The 26,512-nt window shown below is 35.7% G+C and overlaps 1 protein-coding gene across 1 annotated transcript in view; it reads left to right on the plus strand.

The window, feature by feature from the left end:
- CSMD1 (CUB and Sushi multiple domains 1) overlaps window positions 1–26,512 on the plus strand; it is a gene marked incomplete at both ends in the record, with an annotated part of 1,174,241 nt that overhangs the window by 1,121,174 nt on the left and 26,555 nt on the right. Inside the window, 8 exons of the mRNA XM_084285255.1 lie at window positions 4,347–4,535; window positions 7,694–7,867; window positions 9,675–9,857; window positions 17,032–17,208; window positions 18,922–19,101; window positions 20,277–20,450; window positions 21,352–21,525; window positions 23,841–23,914. Of these exons, the coding sequence (XP_084141381.1) occupies window positions 4,347–4,535; window positions 7,694–7,867; window positions 9,675–9,857; window positions 17,032–17,208; window positions 18,922–19,101; window positions 20,277–20,450; window positions 21,352–21,525; window positions 23,841–23,914 (1,325 nt within the window). The remainder of the gene's footprint in view (window positions 1–4,346; window positions 4,536–7,693; window positions 7,868–9,674; window positions 9,858–17,031; window positions 17,209–18,921; window positions 19,102–20,276; window positions 20,451–21,351; window positions 21,526–23,840; window positions 23,915–26,512) is intronic.

A 26,512-nucleotide genomic window follows, 5' to 3' on the forward strand; every position in this document is an offset into this window, starting at 1 on the left:
AAAAACATTTTTGTTCTGTCTTTTTTACAAATTATAAAATGCTATTTTACTGTTTATTTTTCTGCTTTTTACTTTTACAGTATCTTTATCTGTGCAGTAAGCGTTCACTGCTTATTTTTAAATAAAACAGCTTACCACTTACCAAAGGTTGTTAAAGAATTAGTATTTCTGGTTAAAATTCTGGTTTACCAATTCTGGTTAAAGAATTAGTAGTTTCAAATAATCTGGAGATCTCCTAACTCCCAAAAGGGAGTTCACCTTAAAGGTTTGTGTGCATTTGCAGCCCAGAAGGCCAACTGCATCCTGGGTTGCATCAACAGAATGGGAAGCAGGTTGAGGGATGTGATTGTCCCCCTCTACTCTGCCCTTGTGAGGCCCCACCTGGAGTGCTGCATCCAGGCATCCAGGTCTGGGACCCCCAGCACAAGAAAGATGGGGGGCAGTTAGAGCAGTTCCAGAGGAGGGCCACAAAGATGATCAGTGTGCTGGAGCACCTCTCCTGTGAAGAAAGACTGAGAGAGCTGTGGATGTTGAGCCTGGAGAGGAGAAGGCTTCAGGGATACCTCATTGCAGCTCTTCAGTACTTAAAGGAGATTTATAAAAAAGATGGAGAGTGACTTTTTATTCAAACAGATAGTGATAGGACAAGGGGGAACTAGTTCTAAACTAGAAGAAGGTAGGTTTAGATTAGATGTTAGGAGGAAATCCTTCACTGAGAGAATGGTAAAGCACTTGAACAGATTGCCCAGAGTCAGGGGTATTGGAACTAGATGATCTTTAAGGACCCTTCCAACCCAAGCTGTTCAATGATGATATGATTCTATGAATCCATCTTCCTAAAAAGGAGAATGAATTCAGATCTCTGTTTCAAAGGTCTTATTCAGCCATTGTCAGTATTTTATCTTTTTTTTTTTCTTTTCTTTTTTTAAGTCTAGTTTTAAGGAACGAGAACAAATATTTGTTTGTTTGTTTTGTTTTCTTTATTTTTTAAGGCAGTAAAATAAGTACTTACTCCCTTATAAGTAGATTTGTGAATTATTTAAAATTTAAAAATGAAAAAAACAATATTTTTTAATGGTGTCTTAATTTCTTACCTGAGCAAAATGAAACCAGGAAAAGAGTCACTTGGGGGAAAAGAAAAAGTTGGGTATATTTAAATCCAAACATTTATTTTCAAGCACATGATAAAAATTGTTAGGTGAAGGGCAAGCATTTAAATACCATTTTTTTCTGTGGCTTTTCAATGTTTAAGGAAATTTTTGTAAATACCACATGTAATTCCAGGAATAATATAATTCCTCCATAAATATTCCATTTTCATTCTTGAGATTTATTCATCTCTACCTTTTTGTTTCTGTGCTAGCTTTCAGATAGGAGCAAACTGACTGAAAATGAATGAAACAAAAATGAATTTGAAAATGAATGTGAAACTTTTAAAACTTTAATGACTTCACAAGCACTGTTTCAACTTCTATTTTAACTGTTTCTCAACAATCAAAGCCATGGTACTAGAAGTATAACCTTCTTGTATTTTACATCTAGAGCCCCTGAATAAACATAAATGTCAAGAAACTTCATGCTTGTACAAAACGAACAAACAAACAACACAAAAAAAAATAAATGCAAGGAGTACAGAAGCAGAGATGTGTGAGAAACTTTGAGATAACAAGAAATTAGGTAGACAATATGAATCTTATGCTATGTTATCTGCATGTAAATTTCTATACTTATATGTTTGCATATATCAAATCTCACTGTAAATGCCCATGTACTTGTTTAAGCTGTATATGGCCAATTTCCAATGTTAGAGTACTGAGTTAACACGGATGTGGATATAATATGAAATGCAGACTACTTAACATGCACCTGTACTAATGATCTGTATGGGTGCAGACAGGAGTTTTAGTTGCACCAAGACATGGTTTCTAATAGAGTCAAATTTAAATATGATTGATAAATTGATACTAATCCACCTTTGGAATAACACTTCTAAATTATTTTATTCCAGAGGATTTTTATGGTCATAAAAGGCAATTAAGTTCCATATGTGTTTACCCGTATGGAGACTATTTAAAGAAAAGTATGTTCTTGCTAGTAACCAATGAATAGATATAAGTAGAATGGGAAAGTGTTATTCTGCTGTAGTTACTTCTCAGTATGCAGTTTCATCACAAAACTAGAGCATGAGCATAGGTCTCAGGAGACCTGAGTTTAGTTCTGCAACAGTACAAATATCCTGTACAACCTTAGACATCAATCTGTGATATGATGGCTCAGGTATGGGGTTATTGTTGGGGATTAAAACTGCATTACCCTGTAACAATGATTTCAGCTGAATAGATTGGGGAAGAATTGCTTCTGTCTTTGAAATTAAACACATTACCCATATTTTTAAACTAAACGGGACCTGGGCATAGAAACTTAATTGTGTCTACAACTAAATTGTTAGAAAGTTCTCCAATGTTTTATATGAACTAAGTAGCACATTCACAAGAATCCACATACAGATGTAAATTGAAATGTCAAGGAAAGCATATAAATATGTTGATATGTAGAATCTACATATAGATAGATTTAGTTCAGGGATATGTACGTACAAGGCAACTTTAACCATGCAGAGAATATAGGTTAGTTCCAAATGCAGAAGCTTTACAGCAGCATCTACATAGCCCTACACAATGTCTAATTGCCTAACAAACAGGGTTAATTGGAATGCAGTGTGCATTCCTTCTGGGAGCTGTGCTAGTTTCTCTAACAAAGAATTGTGAAGTGAATGTAGACATATGAGCTCATGCAGATCTGGCTCAGTATCTTGGCAGGGCATCGTGTGAGTAGGCTGTTGGCTTGACAAACTTCCTCTTGTGTCCTTGTTTTACAATGATAGGTATATTGTCTGTGACAGAACTAGACTTAGTTGACAGTGATTAGTAATGATGGAAAAAGGCAATAAAAAAGAATGAAATGTATTTCTTGTGTAATGTAAAAAGAATATTTTCTCTTGATAATACTCTTAAACCTCGAGATCCCCAGAAACAAGAATTTTCAGAGTTCTACGTAGCAAGTACAGAGGTATAGATTCCTACAGCCCAGTCTTTTGCAACTTCCCAAGAACAATGAGATTTTAGGACTTTGTGTTTTTGTGTGTTTTAAGGGACAGAAAAAAAGTATACAAAAGTGTTCGTTTTTGTCAGTGAACTCCCAATGTAAACAAATATTTATGTCATCTCTTCATATCTGATTTCTTTTCAACATTTAAAGGGTTATAATACAAAATGTAAATAACTGTTGGTATAATAAAATATAAGGAAATTGATTGTAATATAAGCTAAATGAAACTCTGTTGGTGAACAATTTCATAGGATTTGGAATAAAGTAGAATGAGAACAGTTTCAATTAGGAGACTAAATATCTTTATTACCCTTCAGAAAAAAATAGATCTCCTCCATGAACCATGTCTCTTCATCAGTCTAGATAATGCCTTGTTAAGCGCTTTATATGCAACATCATGATGCCTAATGTTTTTTAGACTTATTCTGTTGTGTTTTTTTTTCCTGTGTACTTAATTGAAATTAGATGGTACATGTATACATGAAAAGTAGATTCCTGTCACTGTTTGATGAATAGTAACTTATAACACTAATATTCTCACACTTAGAGAATCATAATCTTCCACCAACAAACCGTCATCTGAACTTCAGGGTATAAAGGATTGGGAATGGAGGGGAGATATACCTTACATAAAAACTCAACAGTCATGTCAAAACCTACTTTTTTTTTTTTTGATTTTGTACTGATTCTGAAAAATAGCATAATGCTTTTTGGCACTTATCCTTACCCCTTCTCCACTATCAAATATTTCACTTTTCACCATGCTTTTTCTATTCTATACATTAATAGCAGAAAATGTTCTTGTTAATGTTTGAAACAATTTATCTTATTACAGGACAATCAAATAGAAAATGTTAAAGTGTTATTTAAACTATGTACTGGTTTTCTTCTAATTTGGGTTTCTTCACATAAAAATTGCATGTAAGACCAAATGAGGTCCAGGAAGAAAAAGATTTTAAAAAAACATCCTCCATTTTCTCCTTTATCTTCCAACCACTTGTGTGTCCAAGACTGTTAGAATAACGGGAGTAAGATTAGAATGCTATTTTCAAAGCAAAAAAGATCTAAAGTCTTGATTAGTTGAGAACATATCTGATATTTAAGTCAAATAAAAATCACAGATGATATCAAATGGATAACAGTCATGAGCTGCTAGTGAAGTAACAAAAAAGTCACTGTATCACTTCATTTATGACATTGTTAATATGCATTGGTGATGAACACTTCTTGTCTTACAGTGGTGAACTGTTCTGATCCTGGTTTTGTGGAAAATGCTATTCGGCATGGCCAGCAGAATTATCCTGAAAGTTTCAAGTATGGAATAAGTGTGGCATACCATTGCAAGAAGGGCTTCTATCTGTTGGGCTCATCTGCTTTGACCTGTAAAGCTAATGGTTTATGGGATAGATCACTACCAAAGTGTTTGTGTAAGTATTTATTCACTTTAACACTATTCATTTAGGCTTAACCTTCTGGTTCATGATTTTTAGTCATACTAGGTGAAAAAGTGTGTGTGTGTGTGGTTGTATTGAGGAACAAAACCGGATTTTATGAGCAACATATTGCACATTCTACAGCTCAGTCAGAAAACATTAAGGCAAGATGGCATGCAGCTTTTCATTGTTGATGTGAAAATGGTTTCAGAGGGAATTATTGAAATATTTTTTCAAATGTCAGAAAGCAAAGATTGTTTGCCCAATTTAGTGTATTTTTATAATATTTAAAAACAGGGAAATCTGAAGGTATTATTCATAAGTTATATTTAGGATAGGTAGTGTAAAACAATTAATAATTACGAGAAATATTTTTTCTCAGACCTTGTATCGTAGTAGGCATGTGAGATCAAATGTATGGAAAGCTGTGTAGGAAAATCTTGCTTACGAGGGTCTTTTCATAACTTAACTTCCTCTATCACTTTTTCCTGAGGGTGGAAATCTTCAATTGTTTCCTGTAATCAGTTCATTGAGCTTCAGATCTCTAGAAAACAACAGCTTGGCTGGTTTTCATTTCCCACCGAGATATTTTTCTCCTCTGATCACTACTAATTTTCTGACACCAGGATTGTGAATTATAATGCAATTAAAGGAAATAATAAATTAAATTAAATTTAATTTAATTTGCAAATCCATCAGCTGGTTTTATTTTTCCTTTACAGAAATGTGATTGTTTTTTAATCAATTTATTATATGAATTTGTATCTACATACTAATCAGATCAATAAATATTACGAGACTAGTGAATTTATTTCTGTTTTGTGCTTGTTTCCCTCCTACTACCATGTAACTAATACCTGCATGACTGAAACAGTTTTGTTTTGATTTTTAGAAAAATCTACACTTTCAGTATCTGTCAATAAGAGCTATAATCTAAAACTTGATTTTGGTCCCATTTCAGCAATGAAATAATTCAGCAATATATGACATTAAAAATACAAAATAGTTGTGCAAGATTTTTCATTTGGCAAGAATGTTTTATTGATGCTTGCGTATTTCTCACTTATCTTAGTAAAACCCTGGCCCAGTGAATCCTTTCCAGGACTGGGGACAGGACAATCTTTACAGAAGGAGCAGAAGAAGATGGGGAATGTAAATCACCCATAATAGCTACCCATCTTTCCACTTGAAGCATTTTGGAAGTTTGGAAGCAATTACATGGCTTTCTGGTTTCAGGGAGAGCTCCAGGAAAGCCCTAGCTGTTCATCTGCTCAGAATAGAAGTTCCTGACCTTGCTCTGGGGACTACTGATTGAGACCCTGGGAACTTTCAAATAAGACTGGGAGGTGCCTAAATTCCTCAATCATTTACTGGATCAGCTGCTGCTAATTTGCTGCTGATGGACTGAAACACCACCTGAACCTCAAATATCTCCAGGAAAAAATTAACATTCTTTCATTGAGATAAACTCACAGTGAAATGAATAGGTCTTTTTCTATTAGAAAAATCTGTTTACCTTTTCATAGATGTAGTCTTTCAGACTCTTTTCAAGCACTGTAAAAGAGCTTTAATTTTCAAAGGTTATCAGTGACAATCTCTTTAAAGTTTAAGATTGTTTTTAGGATAGGGAAAAATATACAATACTTGGAGAGGCAGGCGAGGTGAATTTCAAACCCTGAGTAGACACTATGTTTACTGTGAACATTTCATGTTCAAAAGTAGAAAAATAGAAATGCACTGCTCTTTTACATGCAAGGCAGTACACAAGCACCATTGCTTAGAAATGGATTATTTTCTCCTTCTTAAGCTAGGAAAATTTTATGCTGCTCATTACAAATAATTATACGAACACATTAAGGTTATCTACATGATTTTTCCTCCAAAAACTCTGATGTTTCCATTAACCTCTCCTTTTCCCCCACTGCAGCTCCTTCAGAATTGTGGCAGGACTCGCATTTGCATGGTAGCGCAGCAAGCTCATTAAAGTAATTGATCTAGCTGAAAACTAAAACTAAACACTTTTTAATTATTGTTATTATTTCTGTGGGAGTACTGTTCAGCCAGATCAGTGTCCTGATTTGGTTACTGTTTGCCACATGAATACTTGTGCCAGCTCAAGGAAAGCAGCAGAAACACACAGCTGTGGAAGAAAAGTGGTCAGGACCATGCCTTTTGGCAGAAATCCATCCTGCAGTCAGTTCGATATTATCATGGGACCAACTATAACACAAATAATTTTGATGAACATCAGAAACAATAGTCATCAGAAGTTGTTCATAATTAAGTCTTTTTTTTTCTTTCTTTTAAAAATATATTTGACACATAGATCATATACTCAAGTAACTTTTAAGGCTTCTCAAGCTCAGTACCTCTTCCTTAAGAAGAGGTTGTCTGTTTAATTTGAGTGACTACTACAGTTATGTAAAACATATATTTGATTTTTCTCTCTCCACTGCATGACCTAAGCTTTACACAGAAAGCATTCAGAATTTTATTTCTGCCTCACCTTAAAATGACATATGTTTCCATGTTTCCTCATATAACAGTTCTGAACTACTTGTTTGCAAGTTATTCTATAGCAAAACAGTAGAGGTGTTTTTTTTCCTCAAACAAAATGTACACATTAACTTAAGCATAAATATGATTCATAATTTACCAGAATGATGAGTAACTCATTTTTCTCTTGCTCACTTTAGAGCAACACATTGCTCAAATACAGATTATTATTATTATTTTTATTTATTTGTACTACCTAAACTGCCTCTAGTTATTTCATAGTTATGATAAAGCTACTTAACATTACTATATCTGTAATAAAGATGCACACTGAAACATTAAACTTTTGTTTCTTGTTTCCCAGCCTTAACAGAAAAGATCTGTGTAGTTTGTAGGTGAGGACAATGAATAGAAATGAATGATGAAGGAGAGTTCTGTATAACTCCAGGGAAACCTGGGTAGTTAGTTTTACATATAATTTCTATATCAAGTATTATGAAGTAAGTGATCTACAGTGACAGTGAAACTTAAAATATGAAAGAGCAGAAATCCAGAAATAAGTTTATTTTGTGCATTGGCTTTATACGTAATGGTTATAATATGCTTATTTTGTGCCATAAAAATGTCTTACAATATTGTGCTTTTTCCTCCACCAGCCATTTCTTGTGGACATCCTGGGGTACCTGCCAATGCAGTTCTTTCAGGAGATAAATTTACATATGGCTCCATAATTCACTATTCTTGCACAGCGGGTCGAAGGCTCATAGGAAATTCTACAAGGGAGTGCCAAGAAGATAGCCACTGGAGTGGTACTCTCCCTCACTGTTCAGGTAGTTGTACAAACCACCTTGTAATTACATGAATAAGGGTATTCTCAAGCAATTTTAACTGGAGTTAGATATTTGTGGTATGTTTTTTTTTTGTTTGTTTGTTTGTTAGTTTGTTTTTCCAGTTATCTTTTAATTTCACCAAAAGCCACTCAGATAAATTATAACCATTTATCGAAATATTTGAAAAAATTTGCTCCAATTCTCTTTGTCATTACTGTAGTACCTTTGCTCTTTAGTTAGATGATACAATTGGATGCTGCAGTAAGTAGATGGACAAAACACTGTTTAAAACTGAGTTCTTCTTTACATGTATGCATTTATTCACTATTGTGTAAATATAGATTGTTACATATAAAAATGTTGATTAAAAAACACCACGGCAAATGTACTGGCTGGTAAACTTCCTTCCTTATGTTCGTTTTTTCACTTACAGGAAAAGTGAAAAACATGCCGTTCTTTATTAGCACGGCAATGTGCAAATATCATAAACCTCTGCAGTGTTTTTAGTGCTGCCAGGAAGTTCATGAACAGTTTATTCCCCCCCAGACTAACTATGCAAATTTCGAAGGAGCCATAAAACATTGCATGTTTTAGTTGAAGTCAAGAGTTCAGATGAGGATTGGCTATTAAGTACATCCACAGCATAGTAATAAGTTTTATAACAGAAACAAGCCTATACACTACAGAATACAAGAAAGCAATTACCTGTAAAGTTGTGGAAGAAAATTGTCTAATGAGAAAATTGTTCCATTATTGCTCATGATAAAATCTTCTTATATCTTCCCTTAAGCCCACCTGATTCAGTGTGGTTCAATTCAGATTTGACCATTATTCATTAATTCAAATAGGTGTAAGATATTTAAATTTTGTACTCTTATTTAGAGTTCCTGGACAATAGTCCATTCACAAACTGACTCTTGTAAAGACGCAGAACAGAATTTGAAGCACTGTGGAAAGGAAGCAAATTTAAATCACTCACATATATTTTCTGCTCTCTATTGCTTAAAGAAGAACGTTTAATTAGAGTCTTCTCACTGCTCTAGGGCTCATTGCTCTCTTGGTCTTTATGCCTCAGCCTGAAAGAAATCTCTGCAGGACAGTCATATGGATAATTTCCACACAGAATTGGCCTTTTCTTGCTTATCTTAAGCTCAGGTTTATGTCAGTCACCTTTTTGTCCAGTAAAAGGTGCCAGATCTGAGATTGCATCAAGACTTTAAAATTTTAAATGTCAGAACCCTCTGGTGCTATTACCCAACATTTCCTACCATGAGGGACATTCTTATTCTGGTAGAAAGAAATCTGTAGCAATTGAGACTCTTCAGATAACAGTCCTCAGTATGATAATATTTTTAGAGACTTTTTATAGACTTGTGTCTGTATTATAAAAATATAGATTTTTTAACCATGAAAGACTACTGTCATCATCCCATCAGAAACGAAAACATATCTAGTGCAACTAAAACATTGTTACTGATGCAGAATTTAATTTTCTAAGTTTGATTTTGGTCTGACACCCTCTTGTAAACAAGGAATTCTGTAGGTATTCCTGTGTAAATTATCTTTTCTCTCTCATTTATATCAAATTCTATGTTTAGGTCTGTTTACGTCTGAGATAAGAAGTAGGTTAAAAATACATGCCATTTTCATCTTTGGTTTTATGACACCTGGAAGAAAAGTGATTGACTGTAATAGAAACAATCCAGTTAGTAGTACTATTCACAAGAGAGAATAGTACCACTACCACAACAGAGAATAGTTGTGTATAACTTCTGTACCAATAATTCTTCTGTGTTGTTTTTTATAGGAAATAATCCTGGCTATTGTGATGATCCAGGAATACCAGCTCATGGGTCTAGACTAGGGGATGAGTTCAAAATAAAAAGTCTGCTACGTTTCTCCTGTGAAATGGGTTATCAGCTGAGAGGATCTGCAGAACGAACATGCCTGCTTAATAGTTCTTGGTCAGGTATACAGCCTGTGTGTGAAGGTAGGTATTGATGACACCATTGGCATTTATGACACCACTGAATAACCTTAATAATGAAATTTTATTATTTAATTAGAAAGAAAATTATATGACAAAAAATATGCTTTCAAATATCTCTGCAGAAATGTTATACAGTTTGCAAGCATTTAATGCTTTGTTTAAAAACCTAAGTCCAAACTAAGTGTATATTGGAGTGTATATTTATAAATATATTTATATATAAATATATAAAAATATATATAAGTATATTTTTATTTTTATTTTTGGAGTGTATATTTTTTATTAAAAAAAATCCATGAGAAAATAATTCAATAAACAAATAATGAGACTTGAAATAGAGAATAGATATCTAAGTTAAAAGTAAAATTAAATGGTACTGATTGAAAATATGAAAATGGAGTGATAAGTAAATCTGTCATTCATCTTCTAGCAATACCGTATTTTCATATTATCTTTCTGTGTAGTGTCTATACATCAAGGACTGAACAAATGAAAAAATAATGTTGTTTTCTTAACTAAGTACAAATAAACAAATATTTCTCTACATAAATTAGACAATTTTTATGAAAGAGATTGTTTTTATGCTAGCTATTTCAGAATAAAAGCAACAAAGAATATTTCTGGAAAACACAATTAAGAATAAAATTTAAAAATATATAATAAAAAACTTTTATTCTTTTTATGCACTGTCAGAATTGAAAACCAGTAATGGTTTAACTGAAGTTTTAAAATGACTTCTTCCTTTCCAAGAATGCTTGAAAAGTTAGTTTATCTAATTCATTGGAGTTGATGGATTCTGTACTATCTTGTCTGCTATACTAAATTATCAACTGGCAGATAGGATAAAATATCTTTAACAAATTCATGATGATTTTTGCTTAGGGATTTTATCACAGTCTCCTCATGTAACAATGGTTCTTTTTCAGTATCCTTCAGCACAGACTGGTTCTCTGTCAGAGTAGATATCACCATAGCTGTTTTGAAATGTCAGTGGGCACAGGATCAATATTTACAGTAGAAAATATAAGTTGTTCAATGTCCTTTCTTCTGTCCCTGCATGAAGACATTAAGTATGGCAGCAAGCAGTGACCATCAGTGTTGTGTGAAATGCTGCTGTTTTTGTTTCTTTTTTTTTTCTTTTTCTTCAACATTATGTTTCCAGAAAGAGGAAAAAAAAAAAAAAAAAAAAGAAAAAAAGAAACCTTTCTTTCCCTTTTTCTCTTCTGCTTGGATTGTTTTTTGTTTAGTATAAGTAACAAAGATATTAGGAGGAGACCATCTCTTAGGCTGTACACTCTGTGTGTAATGCATGCCACAGTAACAAGATGGGGGTTTCCAAACCCTCTGAGTTTATAACTGGCTTTATCTCAGCTTGCCAATAAACACAGTTGAGATTTTTTCCACCCGTCAGGAAGTCACACATTGGATAAGATCTTAGTGCGTTAATCCCTTTCTTTGAATCTGTGATTGTTTGAGTGATTGTGTGCCAATTTTCAAGAGGGGTAAGAAAGAAGACCCTAGCAATAACAGGCTGGTCAGTCTCACGTCAGTGCCTGGTAAAATTATGGAGAAGATGATTCTTGAAGTTATTGAAGTGCACTTGGGGGACAATGCAATCATTGGTCCCAGACAACATGGGTTCATGAGGGGTAGGTCCTGCCTAACAAAGGTCCTGCCTTTTATGATAAGATCAACCTTCTAGTCAATCAAAGAAAAACAGCCGATGTGATCTTTTTGGACTTCAGCAAAGCTTTTGACACAGTTTCCCATAGGATCCTACTGGACAAAATGTCCAGCATACAACTTAACAGAAACATCATACTATGGGTGAGCAATTGGCTGATGGGCAGGGCTCAAAGTGTTGTGGTAAATGGGGCCACATCCAGCTGGCGGATGGTCACTAGTGGGGTCCCTCAAGGCTCCATTTTAGGGCCAGTCCTCTTCAATGTCTTTATAAATGATTTGGATATAGGACTAGAAGGTGTTCTGAGCAAATTTTCCAATGACACCAAACTTGGAGGAGTTGTGGACTCTGATGAGGGTGGAAAGGCCTTGCAGAGAGACCTGGACAGGTTGGAGAGCTGGGCGATCACCAACCGCATAAAGTTTAACAAAAGCAAGTGCCACGTCCTGCACCTGGGATGGGGCAACCCTGTCTATACATACAGACTGGGTGACGAGATGCTGGGAGGGATCTGGGGGTTGTGGTTAACAGCAAGTTGAATATGAGCCAGCAGTGTGCCCTGGCAGCCAGGAAGGCCAACCGTATCCTGGGATGCATCAAGCACAGCATTGCTAGTCTGATTGTCCCGCTCTACTCTGTGCTGGTGTGTCCTCACCTCGAGTACTGTGTGCAGTTCTGGGCACCACAGTACAAGAAGGACATTAAACTGTTGGAGAGTGTCCAGAGGAGGGTGACAAAGACGGTGAAAGGCCTAGAGGGGAAGATGTATGAGGAGCGGCTGAGGGCACTGGGCCTGTTCAGCCTGGAGAAGAGGAGGCTGAGGGGGGACCTCATCACGATCTGTAACTTCCTTGCGAGGGGGAGTGGAGAGGCAGGTGACCTGCTTTACAGATTCTCTCTAAACACCAGTGATAGAACCTGCAGGAATGGTGTTAAGCTGAGGCAGAGGAAGTTTAGGCTGGACATCGGGAAGAGGTTCTTCACCGAGAGGGTGGTTGCACACTGGAACAGGCTCCCCAGGCATGTAGTCACTGCACCAAGCCTGTCTGAACTTAAAAAGCAGTTGGACTGTGCACTTAGTCACATGGTCTAAACTTTTGGGCAGACCTATGCAGTGCCAGGAGTTGGGCTTGATGATCTTTATGGGTCCCTTCCAACTTGGGATATTCTATAATTCTATGATTTAGCACCTGCTAAATAAATTGATATAGATCACTACAGACCCCAAAATGCGTATAAAACCCAAGAATATTTAAAAGGTTTCCTGTCAATGCGTATTATCCTATAGGCAGAAAAGAAGAAGGAAGGAAGGGAACTACTAAAATTACCATTTGCTGAAAGTTACATCAGAATTGATAACCCTGGCTCCATGCCAGTTCTGGCATTGCCATTATTATTATATTGCCTTCACTGAATATCATGCCTGTACAGAATCAAGAAAGAACCTGTACAGAACCAAGAAGATCTGCACAAATGGAACTAAAATCAAAGAACTAAACATAGAATCATAGAATTGAAGTAGCAGCTGGCAGTGAAATCAACAAAAAACATGGCATTTCTGTTAGTAATCTCTACCATCTTCAGGCTTTGGGATGACAATTTGCAATAAAAAGGGCTGTCTTATCCTTTTGGGATTCATCATATCAGGGTTCTGTCTGTAGACTGATTTCACTTATGTCCAGAAAGAGACAGGATCTTTGACTATCACATTGGGATTCCTTATCCGAGGAGGTAACCGAAAGCTGGGAATAATGTTAAGTAACCTAAAGCTGGGAGTAATGGATAAACACCAGTATCTATATTTTTCATTTAAGTTGATCTCATTTCCTTACATTTTACTTTAATCTTTGGGGTGCCAGTTGTATCCATGTCATTTAACAACAATTTGCAATCAACTTATTTTAGACTCCTAAGGAAATTTATGTTATACATTACATATTGGTGGTCAGTTACCCACATGTAAAACAAAAGCACTTGTGTCTGCTTCTGTTTTGATTATCTGTTATGAAGCATATTTCAGCTAAAAAAATCCAGTGTAAATTCTATTTTTATTTTCTTGGCTGAGGTTTTAGTGGGTTATAGGAGACTATTGCTCAATATATCTTGATCAGTAGAGATCATAGGAGTTGTGGTTCTCCAATAGCAAAAGCAAAAGTAATTTTAAACGTTGCTGCAGTAAAGTTTGCAGTGAGCGGTTACAGGTCAGTGTATACATAGTCTTTACAGAGTACTTCACACAACCCTTTTGAGTTCAGACTCAGGTCAGCCAAATCTGTAGTAAATACTGGATAGCTAGAATACAGTTGTATCACATTGTGTGATTACTGAGTGCCTTAGTAATTCAAAGTAAATCTAAAGACAAATCCTTTAAAGTTTTGTCTGTACCAAAAATACAGATGATTTAAGAGCAGATTGGGATGCCTACAAAGCAACCAGGACCATATAGAGACAACTGTAACAGTCTTACAGCAGAGAAAAGCAGGGAGTCTCGTATTGTATTTCTGTCTAGCCCGCAAAATGATGAAGTTGAAGTAATTATGAGAAATACACCTCTTCCTTTTTACTCCTATCTGAAGGCCATAATAATAATTTTAACTTGGTAGACCTTCCATGTCATTTTAAAATCATGATTTTACAGTAACAGCAATAGTAACAATAATAAAACAGTGGAAGTTAAAGTGTTCTTTCTGACATGTAACTTCTTAGAAGGATTTGTATAAGCTTAGTTATGATAGGTTAGTGATTGCATGCTCCTGTTGGTATGGTTGAACAATACCATGGTCACAAAATCAAAGTTAAATGTATCTAAGGCTATTTTCCATGTACAGGTACATTCATTGGTGAATATAAAGAGAGCGTAGTTCATGGAAATGAAGATAACAAAAGCTATGCCAGTTTCCTGAAGGAGTTAGAGTGTTTTAAAACTTAAGGTTTAAAAGCTGTGCACCCTTTCTTTGATCATTCCATATTGACAATTGTGTATCACCACCAACATAGTTCACTTTATGCTTCCTGCTATTACTTCCACTCATGACAGAAGTTTCAAATTCCATCCTACTGAATTTTTCTCTTCAAAGTTTTAAATGTGAAAAGTGAATAAAGCCTCATTTAAAAAAAAAAAAAAAAAAAAAAAAAAAGACATTTATGAATGATTGCAGACATCAGTAATAGTCTGAATCATTTTTATTTGGCAAATTATGTTTAACAGAATCCTGCAATCTAAAACTATTAAATTATAACTGTTATTCTGGAGGCCACCCAGTTGGAAAGCAGTTTTGCAGAAAAGGACCTGGGAATCATGGTTGACACCAATCTGAACATGAACCAACAATATGGCCTTGCTGCAAAGAAGGATAATGATAATCTTGGCTTCATTATGCAAAGTATCCCCAGCAGGTCACAAGAGGCGATCCTCTACTCAGGTGAGGCCACACCTGGAGTGCTGTGTCCAGTATTGGGGCTCCCCTATTAAAGAGAGACATGGACATACTTGAAAGAGTCCAATAAGGGCCACAGAGATGATTAAAGGACTGGAGTACTTCTATGAAGAGAAGCTGAAAGAGTTGGGACTGTTCAGCATGGAGAAGAGAAAGCTCAGGGGAGATCATATCAGTGTATATAAATACACGAAGACAGAGTGCATGGAGTTTGGAGCCAGGCTCTTTACTGTGATGCCCAAAGGCAATGGGTGCAAACTGAAACACAGGAACTCCCATCTGAACATAAGGAAACACTTTTTCACTGTTACTAAGGGTGACTAGGGGTGACTAAATGCTGGCACAGTTTGCCTGGAGAGGTTATGGAGTCTCCCTTTTTGGCTTCAGATGGCCCTGCTTGAGCAAGGTGGTTGGATGAGATGAACTCCAAAGCTCCTTTCCAACATAAACCATTCTGTGAATCTGTGATTCTGTGATCCTGTTATGAGCACAAATGGGAAGACTTGATTGCTCTCAGAGTGTGATAAACTGAATTAAGCAAATATGAGGAAAAGCAATAAATATTATGTGTATATTGTAAGGATTATTTTATAGTTAATTACTGCAAATTCTTGTTTTGTCAAATATTAAGCATCTGAAGACTCATTGTCCTTGTGTAAATTCCATAAATACATTTGGTTTTCATGAATGCATCCAAGTTTTCCTAATGCATGTCAGTGTTTTACCTTGACCAGTATCTGCAAATGGTCTCTAATTTGTTTTGTCAGATTCCTGACAAATTTCTGACTGGAATTCCTCCAGTTCAATAAGAAAGAAGGAGCAACAGTTTCTACACCATACTGCTGTGTAGTAAATGTAGCCCTACCACCTCCTCACACCTCTTGGTTGTTAGAGAAGCCTGCAATAAAAAAGTGAAGTTAATTTTGTGAAAGAGGAGAGGAAAAGTGTTGTTGTAATATTTGTGCTTTTGTCTCTGTCCAAATCAATTTCAATTAGCAATGTTTTATATTAATGTCCTCCAGGTTGAGTCTGTTAGGCTGACATGGTAATTGGTAAGCAATTCCTCTGTCTTTTTCCTGACCCATGAGCTTTGGCATCCTTCCCTCTGAGGATGGGGAGTGCATGAGCAGCTGGGTGGGCAGTTAGCTGTTAGCCAGGTTTATCCCACCACTTTATTCCAAGCCATTAAATTTAATCTTATATTTGATTATATCATTAGGTTAGACTGAACATTTAACACCTTTAGAGACTGTGTGTGTGTGTGCACACGCATGCACATGTTGTAGGAAGAGAAGAAACTCTTGCCAGCTCTTGAAACCTCTGGAAGAGTCATCTTAAGTATGTTCTTTCAGTCTCACAAACCAATTCAAGCTTCATGGAAGACTGAATGAAAAAGTTTGATTTATCTCTCCCAAGCTAATCACTTAACCTCATGCTATTTTTATTTTATTCATATGAAGAGGAGTAACGTCTGCCCAGAACTGGAATTTTATGATACTTTTGCCAGTGTCTTCTCTGCGGAGATGGTCAAATAAAGATGCCTTACAGAAATGTTAGGAAAAATAATTAAACAAGCAAGCAAGCAAGCAAGCAAAGAAACAAATTCTTCTCCCATGATTGTCTGGTCTGCTGGCAAAAAAACAACACCTTAATAAAAGTAAACCACTTTCTAAATCTCAGATATATGAAGCTGAAGCATCATCATTGTCTTAATGTAGAGCTACAGGTGCTCAATAGATATTGATATTGATACCAATACTGAACATCTGTTCTTTTCTTGATTCAAGAAAGAAGTGATTCTATATATTTTTTTACACTTGAAAGAGGAGATACCAGGAGACAGGAAGGGAATAGAAAAATGTGCCTATGAGCAAATCAGAGGCATAGGTCTGTCAGGATATTAATTAAAAATTGCACCCATTAACCATTTTCTTAGTAATATTTGCTAGAACATTTTTTTAAAAAGGAAGGCTGTTTAAAAATTGACTTTTTTTTTTTTTTTCCAGCTAATCAACAGTCATGGAATATTTATTTTTTTTAACCTTTTTCACAGCTGTATCTTGTGGCAACCCTGGCACTCCAGCCAATGGTATGATAATATACAGTGATGGAATATTATTCTCCAGCTCAGTCATTTATGCCTGCTGGGAAGGTTACAAAACTTCAGGGCTAACTACTCGACATTGTACTGCCAATGGGACATGGACTGGCACTGCTCCAGACTGCACAGGTCAGAAATAAACTTTCTTCTTCTAAAGCTTTGAAGTGCTCAGATTGCCAGCCTGCTTCTGAAAATTATTATTTTGCTAGATTGAAAAAAAAAAAAAAAAAAAAACCACCATAATTTTCCCATTCCTCTGTCTTGTGATACATAAATATTTTATGTGCTTTAAGGTACATTTCAATCTTAATATATGCTATATTTTGCCAGAAATATCTTTTTAAGATGGATACATAGGTAACTTTTCTGTAGTTTTTTATCTTATGAATGCTTTGTGAATTAAAAATATGACATTATTCCTAAGAATAAGTGTTTGTCTAGAGTTTTCTTTAGCTTTTTTTTTTTTTTTTTTTTTTTTTTTGTGTCTTACGTGCACAGGTAGGTTTAAGTCAGATTTTATCTAGTTGGCTACATTGCTGCACCAGTTTATACTGTGAGCCATTTGAGCCAGATCTCATCCTGCTAAGGGGTCAGGGAGCAGTGAGTTTCAGCTACTCCACCAGAGCAGAGGAGGGCAGCAAGGCCAGCAAGTGCAGTGACCTTGTTGATGAGGCCAGACCCACAGTACCAAGCAAGAAGGGCAGAGCAGGTCCAGTGACAGTAACCTGGGTCAAGCATGATTCACTGATCCCCAGGCAAGTCAGCATGTGGCAAGGCAGGTCCCAGAGCAAGCTGATAGTCTAGTCAGTGGGGTACGTGGCCAGGCATAGGCATAACTGCAATGTGGCTCAAAGACCAAAGGTGAGGCTTTAAGTGCGGCTACCAGACAAAGTGGGAGGCCGTGGACTAAGCTTCTCACAGCTCTCAGCTCTTTCCACTGCACTCTGTTCCCAGGTTACATGTCAGCAGATTAAGAGAGCTGGCCTTAAGCACAGACACCCTGGGATGGGGGGAAAGGGGTGGCAAAGGCTATTGGTCACTCATGACCCTGAGAGGAAGTATGGAAGGGTGACAACATAGACAACATGTTAGAAAACCAACCTAATCTCATTCCTCGATAGAAGTAATGTCAGATAAATAACCTGTGGCCCCAGAGGAGAGCCATGAAATGATCAAGGGACTGGAGCACCTCACCTGTGACACCAGTCTGAGGGAGCTGTGGTTGTTCAGCCTGGAGAAGAGAAGGCTCCGGTGAGACCTTATAGCAGCCTCCAGTGCCTAAAGGGTACAGAAAAGCTGTAGAGGGACTCTTTGTCAGGAAGTGTAGTGGTAGGACAAGGAAAAGTGGCTTTAAACTAAAAGAGGGGAGATTTAGATTAGATGTTAGGAAGAAATTCTTTACTCTGAGGGTGGTGAGGCACTGGAACAGGTTGCCCAAAGAAGCTGTGGATGCTCCATGCCTGGAGGTGTTCAAGGCCAGGTTGGATGGGCCTTTGAGCAACCTAGTCTAGTGGGTTGCGTCCCTGCCCATGGCAGGTGGGTTGGCATTAGATGATAGGTGAAGTCCCTTCCAACCCAAACCATTCCGTGATTCTAAAATTTAGTAAATTTATTGTATTTTAGCATCACATTTGCCTTATTATATTGCAAACCTCAAATACACATTCTTAACTAGAAAAAGTTATTAAGTTTTTGATTTTGTTCAAAATATATTTTTCAAAATTGTTTTTGGTTTTTGCACTATAAAAGGAACATTAGCTATACACAGTTCAATGTTTCATTATTTGTTTCTTTTAAAAAAAAAAAAAACAACACTTTTTTTTTTTTTCTTTTTCTTGCTAGTGATCAGCTGTGGAGATCCAGGTGCATTAGCAAATGGCATCCAGTTTGGAAATGATTTCACCTTTAATAAGACAGTCAGCTATCAATGCAATCCAGGATATTTGATGGAGCCTTCTGGTTCATCTACCCTGCGTTGTATAAAGGACAGCACTTGGAACCAGAGTAAACCAATTTGCAAAGGTGTGCATTTGAAAAATAATTGGCAAATGCTATTTTGATATTATATATGAAATTCACTAGTAAACAAATAAATCTATATTTGTATATAAACATATACCTACATTTTATAAATAAATTGTCAAAGCTTCTCTGGGATGATTAACATGCAAATGCAACTAAAACATACAAATACATATTTGTGTAACATTTGTGTTTATGTAGTATATATATCATGGTACAAAATTAGTTAAAATACTGACACTAATGATGACAGTAGAACCAAATAAATCTGCAATGAAGATTACTGGAGTGGTCAGCTGAAAAAAATAGGAATGAAGTACCCGTTTTCCTTTTTTGGCTCTTTTATCTTGGATTAAATGGCAAAATAATAAGAAGAAACTTTTAAGGAATAAGGAAGTCTGGTGAAAATTCTGAGCACTGTTACTCCAGTTTAGGGATTAAATACAACAGCCCAGGGCATCTGCTCCTTATAAAGGACCTAGACTGCCACCACATCCACTAGCACTTTAAAGTGCCTATAATTAAATTTTGGCCTGTGTAGTTGTCAGACCATACTTTCTGTTGTAGAAATCACCAGCTGAGTGAACGTGCTCTTTGTTGAAAAAACTGATGTATAAATGTAAACTTGATCATTCCAGGTTGCGTAATTTTGTGCACACTTTCAGAAGCTGGATAACATCAGAGTAGTTCTAAAGAATCTTTGGCACATAATTATGAACAAAGCCAATGTCCATGTGTTCTGAAAAGGAAGGAAGAAAAGGAACAAGTAAATGAACAGACCTGCATAAGGGTTTTGAATAGTGTTGCAAAATTAATTTAAAATAAAATTCAAATATTTATACTAACATATTAACAGTATTATACCTAGCTCAGTAGCCTGTTTCCAGCAATGATCACTGATGAATTTGTAGGGAAGTGACTCAGAACTAGGTAAGGTTCCAGCAACAGGTCAGGGACTTCGGAAGCTTAGAGGTAGTATTTTTGTATTTAAATTGCATTTCTGTCTATTACAGGCTGCTTTGTCAACACAGATCTTTTTTTTCTTTTTTTCTTTTTTTGGCTGAACAGCATAGATTTACTTATTTTTTAGTTACGAAAGTATAACAAAATATGATGTTGCATTCTCCTAACTGCTATAAAATCTTGAAATTAAAACTCTTCTTTTTTTGATTCAGCTATCACCTGTGGTCCCCCTCCACCAGTACTCTATGGGAAAGTGGAAGGATCTGATTATCGCTGGGGTGCCAGTGTGAGTTACAGCTGTGCAGAAGGCTATCAGCTATCTAACACAGCTATTCTCTCCTGCGAGGGTCGAGGAATATGGCGAGGAGACATCCCACAGTGTTTGCGTAAGTTTTCAGGATACATTGTATAGGGCTTCACCAAATTGTCTCAGGCTACAGTTATTTTTCTTCTTACAGCTCAAAAGGTAGTTGGCTATACCACCATGGACTACTGCAAGATTCTTCTTCCTTCTTCCAAAAAGCATAGCTCATTATTAAATTGGTTGTTTGTACCCATTTAAGATCATGGTCTTCCTTTTCCCAAAAGTCACCTCCATCTTGTTACCTAATTGGCCCCATTACCATTTTCCTTTTGGATAATCTTTTTGAATGTTCTGAATTTGACTTGTGGTGAACATGATTAAAATTTTAACTTACACTTTTCCTTTTCTAGTTCCCTGTTTCTATTTCCATTAACAGGTGAAAACAAGGTTCCTAGCCCTTAAGCTCATATCCTTGCCCTGTTTTCTTAATCCATTTTTCTTTTTTAAGGCAAGTATATACCTTCATATCTTGTCACTATTTGTTTTCCAGCTTCTTCTAAACCTGTCAACTTCTCCACTGCTTGAAGTCTTGTCAAGACTCTGAAAAACATTTTTCCCTTTACTTAATTAGGTCAAAAATTTCCAGCCATCTTACCTGAGGGTGAATGGATATATTTAACATGGTCTACTTTGAAATTACTTTGTCATCCAAGTATAATCAGCCTTAAAGTGTCTCAATTAAAAGGCCTATCTTTCCAGGTTACATTTTATGCTTATAATAACTATAACAGTGGCAATTAATTTTAAATGGCTGCCAAGAATTTATTTGAGCTATAATCCTACAGATAAATGAACATAGCATTTGCACTCATATTCTGTATGCCCAACTTGCACCTAAAACAATGGAGAATAATTCTGAGCATCAGATGAAGCACATGCAGTTGTAATAACTTTCTTTTTTTCTTTCCTTCTTTATATATTAGCGGTGTTTTGTGGTGATCCTGGTACCCCAGCAGAAGGACACCTCAATGGAAAGAGTTTCACCTACAGATCTGAAGTTAGCTTTCAGTGCAGACCCCCTTTTATTCTGATAGGCTCTTCAAGAAGATTCTGCCAAGCAGATGGTACTTGGAGTGGAATACAACCAACATGCATTGGTATTAACTACCATTTCTTGTGCTGATTCTACTGAAAATGTTCTTGATAAAGTATTACACTATCATAAGCCTAACAATTACCTTTCCAAATATAGAAAACTTCTGTGTAATATAAAAAGAACTAGATAAATAAGGTTATATTTTGAGTATAAAAAACCTAGGATAAACACAATCACATATGAAGTAATTTGTAAATTTACATGATTGCTTGTCTGCTGGAAATGCAGAATGTCAGTAAGTGCAAGTGCAGAAATTTATTCCATCTATTTTTAGTCTTTTAGATACACAGAAGACTTTGGTAGATTAAAGACTGGGTTCTGTCACTGGATAGTTAAAGGCATTTGTCAGAATCAATCCTAAATGAAAAAGCTTTTTGGAACTAGTGAAAGTGACTGGTACAGCTCAAAAGGATGAGGCGTCCAGGGTCTGATCTTTTGAAATTCTGATAAACTGCCAAGCACTATCAGTTTCTCATTGACTGATGTGCAAGTGGTAGGCTTTTAGCTTGTTACATAATCAGATTAACTGAGAGAAATGCTGGACACCTGTAACTCCCACTGACATCAGTATTTGATCCAACTTGGGGTGACTTGCTAGAGAAAATGATTTTGGTGTGATAATAGAAAAGTCCTCTTTGATATTTCTATAAATCTTTTCAGATATAGACTGTAGCCCAATTATAAGTTTTCCTGTGGCTGATATATTGGCTCTATGCAAGAGCCAGGCTGCATACTCTGGGAGAAGGTGGCAAGTGTGACTATTGAAAGCAGCCTGTATTTGTAAATTAAAATGTTAACACTCAATACAATTCTTCAAAATTAATTCATAATTCCTTCTGTCCATAGTTTTTATGAATTGGGCAATCTGTTTTTTTTAAGTGAGACAAGGTTTACAAAAACAAAATGTGAAGAATCAAATTTGAAACTGTAATAATGACATTTCTGTTTATATAGCATAATATAGAAATAAATGAAAAATACTGCATCAGACATAGTACTTTTTATGCTGTTGTAATAGGAAAACCTAGCAGCACCTGAAATATTTACAGATATCATTATTAAGCAATTTGAAAATTAAGATCTGTGAACAATAGAACTATTGCCTAAAATACCATATAATAGCAAATGATGACAAGCTGTTCTATTCCTGGATATTTGTCATTTCCTTAAAACAGTGTGAGGATGCTTTCTTTTTTTCCCCCACTGATTTTTCAGATGAAACAAATCTTTAAAAAGATTGAATCTTTAAAAAGTCAATTTGACTTCATGTTTCTATAATCAATAGTATTCCAGCTGATCATAATTTGTAAGAAGTCCTTGAGCTGCTAAATATGTTTAATTTTTATTCTTGCATGCTAGGTCTACCAAAGTGTTGGAGCTTTTAGTAAATATCAGTCCAGTTGAATTGTAATGCTCTAATGATGGTCAATCCTGAAAATGGAAGTTGACTGAGAGTGAAATGGCATATGTTTTATGTGTCAGTTTTATGTATCAGTTTTTCCTTTACAGAAAGCTAAATATTGTTACAGATGAAATATAGGCCCAAATTATATTCTTCAAATCGCAGTGTCATCACAAAAGCAGACTTGGTTGCCAAGAAGGAATCTCATAGTACAGAGGGATTCATCAGATTGGATCCCATCCCCTGGTGAATTTGAAAGGACATGCTTTAAGAAAATACACCATCAGAATGCAAAGGGGACATTGATGAAATGTCAAAAATAATTTCAGGCTGTGTTAAGATATAATTGTGAAAATTAGGATCATATAATTAGCTAAACCTTTCTTGTTTGGGAAGAGGGCTATATTTTTATTCTCTAACAACAGCTGAGAAAATAGTCCATTTGAAACACTTGACTTGCTATAAAAAAGCAGCTTTTTTGATTCGTTTTCTTTTATTTTGGTTAGAAATCTGACTTAATCAGTTGTTGCTTGGAAAAGAAAAGAAGGAAAATACTTCTGTGTATGTTCCATCTGAATTGTGGATGGTATTTCAGAAGGATGAGATATGCTATGTATTCAAAAAAGTTTAGAAGTTTAGTAAAAATGAATGCAATCCTAATTTTGAAGTCTACATTGCCAAAGGTACCTGCAAAAAATACCCTTAAATATTGGCAATGTACTGAAACAGTACTGTGATCTATCTTTGAAATGTAATTGGAAATATGAGTTTAATACATAGAAATACACAGGTGCATTAAAAAATGTGATTCTTGTCATTGCTAGACATTGATGACATGACTTAATCTTTGCAAACAATTTTAGACTAATCTTTCTATGCAATAATAATATGTCATGTTTCACATTCTATATTAGATCCAGCTCACAATGCATGTACCGACCCTGGCACTCCACATTTTGGAATACAAAACAGTTCCAGAGGTTATGAGGTAATTCTTTCTTTTATTTATTAGATTCATAAATTGAGGATGCATTTAATAACCTCAGACATATTGAATTATATGTAGGCATCATTGTCTAATGTAAACCTTTGGAAATTTCCACTAATTTTTAATAAAAGCTTAGGCTTCATTCTGAGGTGTTTTTTTTTTTTTTTTTTTTTTTTTTTTTTTTTTTTTAATGCAGTTTAAAGAAAGAACTTCTAACCTTGCAATATATCATGTATTCAATCCTTCAGGAGACTTCAATAGGGAGGACTATTTATAAATTGATTACCTAATATGATATGACATGATATAATTACTTTGCTTTATGATCATAATTCTTTCTTACATTGATGAATAGTCAGTAAATACCTAACAACTGAAGACCTGTCTGATCCAAAGGCCATGTAGTCCTTGAGAAAAAGTCAGAAAGAGGCTTTCTTAAACTAGCAATTTATGTTACATTTTATTCAACGTCAGAGAAGACAAAATCATTCTGTGTGGTGGATCCATGTTCTTTGTGATGAATATCCTTTTTATAATTTCCAAATTCCTCACAGGATATTAGTTTACCACGTGACAGTCATAAAAGTGACTGAGAAAATAAAAGTAGATGCAAAAATGACCAATTCACAGTTGTTATTACACTGATTAACTTAATGTCTGTAGATTCTTCAGGTACAAATATTTGTGATTAGAATCTGAAATACGTGCTGCTTGGGTTTCCTGCTTATTTCTGAACCTAGGACAGTGTGCCACATGGTATTATGATCAAGTTAGAAATGTTATTTAAAAAACCATATCTGTAAATCCCCATGCTTATGCCCTCCCTCTGCTGCAATTGTGCTGTCTGTCACTTCTGTAGCTGTGAGCTTCTTTCTTCACCTTCAACTCCTGCCTGGCTCACAAGTGACCAGGCACTTTTCCCCTAGCCATGTCTTGTGGCCTCACTCCCAGGATGGATCTTCTAGTAATAGGTGCAGTTGCTGCATCTTGCACTTGTACCTCTCTCTGTCATGTCTTCAAAAACAGCTCTAATCTTTGTACCTAATTTAGTCTGTTTGTTTTGTTTTGTTTTGCTTTGTTTTCCTTTCCCACTTTAATCTGCTTTATTAGTTGACTTTGATATTTATACAAGAACTATACTGTACAGTTCATTGATCTAATTTCAGTTGAATACTTCACTTTTAGAAGCAATAGTAGGTCTTCATCTGTTCTAGACATAATCTTTATCAAAAACTTGCTTTCACTCTCAAACTCAAATAGTAATAACCATGTTAAAGTTGTGCTGCTTGGTTACTGTGGTTGGATCACTGCTACAAACAAGATGTAGACCTACCTTAATACTAGTGAGGTGGATTATTTTTCATTTGCATATGTAAGTATGCCAGTTTATATGACTTAACCAAATTTAATAAATTTTAACAGTCTTTCCTTATTACTAACAGGTTTGATAACAGGCAGCTGACTTTCATAGTTGTTTTTTTTTTGTTTGTTTGTTTTTTTCCCAACCTACAAACATCACTTCTTGACCAATTCATCTGGTGTCCTGCTTCATTTTATTACATTCCTGTTTCCCTGCCCTGTGACTATTGCAAATAGTTCCAATGTATTTTTTCTTTTCATTAAAGAATTACAAAAAGAGTAGACTGCTTTTGTTTTTACTTTTTTTTTCCAGTAAAATGAGAAAAAAAATATAACTCTGTTAGTTACAGAGTTATATTTTACCTATACCTTGAACCTAGACAAGATTTTTTTTTTTTCTTCATCTTTTGGATCAGCGAGGAAATATTTGCAGCTTACTGGTGTCACACGTGGTAATTTTACATGAATCAAAATGACAATCAAAACTAGCTAGACTCTATTCTACTCTCTACTAGACATGCTGTGTGTCCTTGGCAAGACAGAGAGATTAATATGCTTAAAAATAGTAATAAATAGATATGTCTACAAAGCTATGTCAATAATTTGACCTTTAACAATAGCAGTAGATTTCCCAAGCCATTTCAGGAAGACCTGAAGTTACATTTGCTGAACATCTATCATGATGACAATCTATTTTTAGGTACCTAATTGTATAGTTAACTTAAGTAGCTATTTTTGAAACTAATGCCTATTTTTAATGTCCATTGAAGTCATTCACTGAATTTTGCAGTGTAGAGTAATCTGCATTTCACAGAATCACAGAATTTCTAGGTTGGAAGAGACCTCAAGATCATCGACTCCAACCTCTGACCTAACGCTAGCAGTCCCCACTAAACCATATCCCTAAGCTCTACATCTAAACGTCTTTTGAAGACTTCCAGGGATGGTGACTCCACCACTTCCCTGGGCAGCCTGTTCCAGTGCCTCACAACCCTTTCAGTGAAGAAGTTCTTCCTAACATCTAACCTAAAACTCCCCTGGCTCAACTTAAGCCCATTCCCCCTCGTCCTGTCACCAGGCACGTGGGAGAACAGGCCAACCCCCACCTCGCTACAGCCTCCCTTGAGGTACCTATAGAGAGCGATAAGGTTGCCCCTGAGCCTCCTCTTCTCCAGGCTGAACAAGCCCAGCTCCCTCAGCCGCTCCTCGTAGGACTTGTTCTCCAGGCCCCTCACCAGC

This window comes from Netta rufina, assembly GCF_964035555.1.
Source record: "Netta rufina genome assembly, chromosome: 3".
Taxonomy (NCBI): domain Eukaryota; kingdom Metazoa; phylum Chordata; class Aves; order Anseriformes; family Anatidae; genus Netta; species Netta rufina.